At 45.8% G+C, this 3,354-nt stretch overlaps 1 protein-coding gene across 1 annotated transcript; it reads left to right on the plus strand.

Moving 5' to 3' along the window:
* On the plus strand, positions 327-785 carry LOC109835416. The gene has a single exon (XM_020403392.1). It carries the CDS (start codon positions 327-329, stop codon positions 783-785), a length of 459 nt encoding a protein of 152 aa, XP_020258981.1.

The following is a 3,354-nucleotide window of genomic DNA, read 5'->3' on the forward strand; positions in this document are numbered from 1 at the left end:
GCCGTAGAAGCTGAGGCGAACGATCAAGTTATCACTGGTAAGAATTGTTCATCTTAGTCTTAATTGCATATGAATTTTCTTATTACATAATGATATCATGATAGGATTGTTTATGAATACTAAGTTAGTTGCATTCATCCTCCTATAATAGGCAAGGTTTTTGTTTCCTCTGTCCCTGCTTTATCGCTCTTTGACTCTGGAGCTTCCCATTGTTTCTTGTCTCGTCGATTTGCGAGTGCCCATTCTCTTCCTATAACTCCTCTGACTACGGGCTGGAATATCAACACGGGCAGTGGTGTCTTAGTAGCATCTAGTGGTTATGAAGCATGCCCTTGGTCATCTGTGGGAGGGAACTCTTCGCAGATTTTCTGGTGATAGATTTGCCGAGCTTTGATGCAGTTTTTAGGATGGATTGGTTGGGGTCGTTCTTTGCCACCATTGATTGTCGTCGTCGGAGCGTAGTATTTGAGATACCGGATCACTCGAGGTTTGAATTCCTCAGTAGTAGTACATCGGCTGGACCGGAAGAGTACAGAGCTAGACCGAAGAAGGCAACGTTTGCTGCCATGCAGGTGGAACCCGAGAAGCCAATTGTAGTTCGGAAATTTGAAGATGTGTTTCCCGATGATATTTACGGATTACCACCGGATCGAGCAATTGGGTTTTCCATAGAACTGAAGCCTGGAGTTGCTCCGATCTCCAAGACCCCTTATCGTATGCCTCCGGCTGAGTTGACCGAGCTTTGGACTCAGTTGGATGATCTTATGCAAAGAGGCTTGATATGACCCAGTGTATCGGCCTAGGGAGCACCTGTGTTGCTTGTGGGAAAGAAGGATGGATCCAAGCGAATGTGTATCGACTACCGGGAGTTGAATGCTGTGACAGTGAAGAATAAATACCCTCTTCCCCATATTGATGATATCTTTGACCAATTAGGAGGATCGAGAGTATTTTCTAAGCTGGATCTGCGGACTTCCCCATATTGATGATATCTTTGACCAATTAGGAGGATCGAGAGTATTTTCTAAGCTGGATCTGCGGAGTGGATATCACCAAGTGAAGGTCAAGTACTCTGATGTTCCCAAGACTGCGTTTCGGACGAGATATGGACATTATGAGTTCTTAGTGATGCCGTTTGGTGTGACTAATGCACCAGCGACATTCATGAACCTGATGAATCTGGTATTCTATGATGTGTTGGACAAGTTTGTAGAAGTCTTTATTGATGATATCCTAGTGTACTCTAAGAGTGAAGCGGAACATACAGAGCATTTGCGGTACGTGTTGAAGACCTTGCGAGAGCATCGACTATTCGCCAAGTATAGTAAGTGTCAGTTCTGGCTAGACCGTATTGCATTTCTAGGACACGTGGTGTCAGGAGACGGCATATCTGTGGACCAGGATAAAGTAGCTGCTGTTAAGGATTGGCCTACCCCTAAGTCGGTGTCCGACATTAAGAGCTTCCTGGGATTAGCTGGATATTATCGGCGGTTCATCAAGGATTTCTCGAAGATTGCAGAACCGATGATGCGTCTTACGAGGAAGGATATTAAATTCATCTGGTCCGACGCTTGTGAGCAGGCGTTTGAGGAGTTAAAGTCTCGATTGATTTCGGCCCCAGTCCTGACGATACCAAATAAGAGCGGGAACTTTGAGGTGTTTTGCGATGCATCAGGAAGAGGATTGGGATGCGTGCTTCAGCAAGATGGTCATGTGGTAGCGTATGCTTCTCGTCAGTTGAAGAAGCATGAGCAGAATTACCCTACCCACGACCTGGAGTTGGCAGCTGTGATTTTTGCCCTTAAGCTTTGGAGACATTATCTGTTGGGAGAGCAAGTGAAGGTGTTCACTGACCACAAGAGCTTGAAGTACATTTTTACTCAGAAGGAGCTCAACATGAGACAACGCAGATGGTTAGAGCTAATGGCAGATTACGACATTGACCTTTAGTACCACCCTGGCAAGGTCAATGTAGTACCAGATGCTTTGAGCCGTTTGCCAGCAATCATGACCCTCACAGCTCAGTGGAGACTTTTGCAGAGAGGCTTGATACGACCCAGTGTATCGGCCTGGGGAGCACCTGTGTTGCTCGTGGGAAAGAAGGATGGATCCAAGCGGATGTGCATCGACTATCGGGAGTTGAATGCTGTGACAGTGAAGAATAAGTATCCGCTTCCCCGTATCGATGATATCTTCGATCAATTGGGAGGATCGAGAGTATTTTCTAAGCTGGATCTGCGGAGTGGATATCACCAAGTGAAGGTCAAGGACTCTGATGTTCCCAAGACTGCGTTTCGGACGAGATATGGACATTATGAGTTCTTAGTGATGCCGTTTGGTGTGACTAATGCACCAGCGACATTCATGAACCTGATGAATCTGGTTTTCTATGATGTGCTGGACAAGTTTGTAGAAGTCTTTATTGATGATATCCTAGTGTACTCTAAGAGTGAAGCGGAACATGCGGAGCATTTGCGGTACGTGCTGAAGACCTTGAGAGAGCATCGGTTATTCGCCAAGTATAGTAAGTGTCAGTTCTGGCTAGACCGCATTGCATTTCTAGGACACGTGGTGTCAGGAGACGGCATATCTGTGGACCAGGATAAAGTAGCTGCTGTTAAGGATTGGCCTACCCCTAAGTCGGTGTCCGACATTAAGAGCTTCCTGGGATTAGCTGGATATTATCGGCGGTTCATCAAGGATTTCTCGAAGATTGCAGAACCGATGATGCGTCTTACGAGGAAGGATATTAAATTCGTCTGGTCTGACGCTTGTGAGAAGGCGTTTGAGGAGTTAAAGTCTCGATTGATTTCGGCCCCTGTCTTTGCAATACCGGATAAGAGCGGGAACTTTGAGGTGTTTTGCGATGCATCAGGAAGAGGATTGGGATGCGTGCTTCAGCAAGATGGTCATGTGGTAGCGTATGCTTCTCGTCAGTTGAAGAAGCATGAGCAGAATTACCCTACCCATGACCTGGAGTTGGCAGCTGTGATTTTTGCTCTTAAGCTTTGGAGACATTATTTGTAGGGAGAGCAAGTGAAAGTGTTTACGGATCACAAGAGCTTGAAGTATATTTTTACTCAGAAGGAGCTCAACATGAGACAACGCAGATGGTTAGAGCTAATGGCAGATTACGACATTGACCTTCAGTACCACCCTGGCAAGGTCAATGTAGTACCAGATGCTTTGAGCCGTTTGCCAGCAATCATGACCCTCACAGCTCAGTGGAGACTTTAGCAGGAAGTGAGAGAGATGAGTATAGAAGTTATACTTCCAGGGGTCACCGCTTCCTTGATGAATCTTCAAATTCAATCGAACGAAGATGTATAAGGATCTGAAACTAAACTTTTGGTG

This window comes from Asparagus officinalis, chromosome 1, assembly GCF_001876935.1.
Source record: "Asparagus officinalis chromosome 1, Aspof.V1, whole genome shotgun sequence".
Classification (NCBI taxonomy): domain Eukaryota; kingdom Viridiplantae; phylum Streptophyta; class Magnoliopsida; order Asparagales; family Asparagaceae; genus Asparagus; species Asparagus officinalis.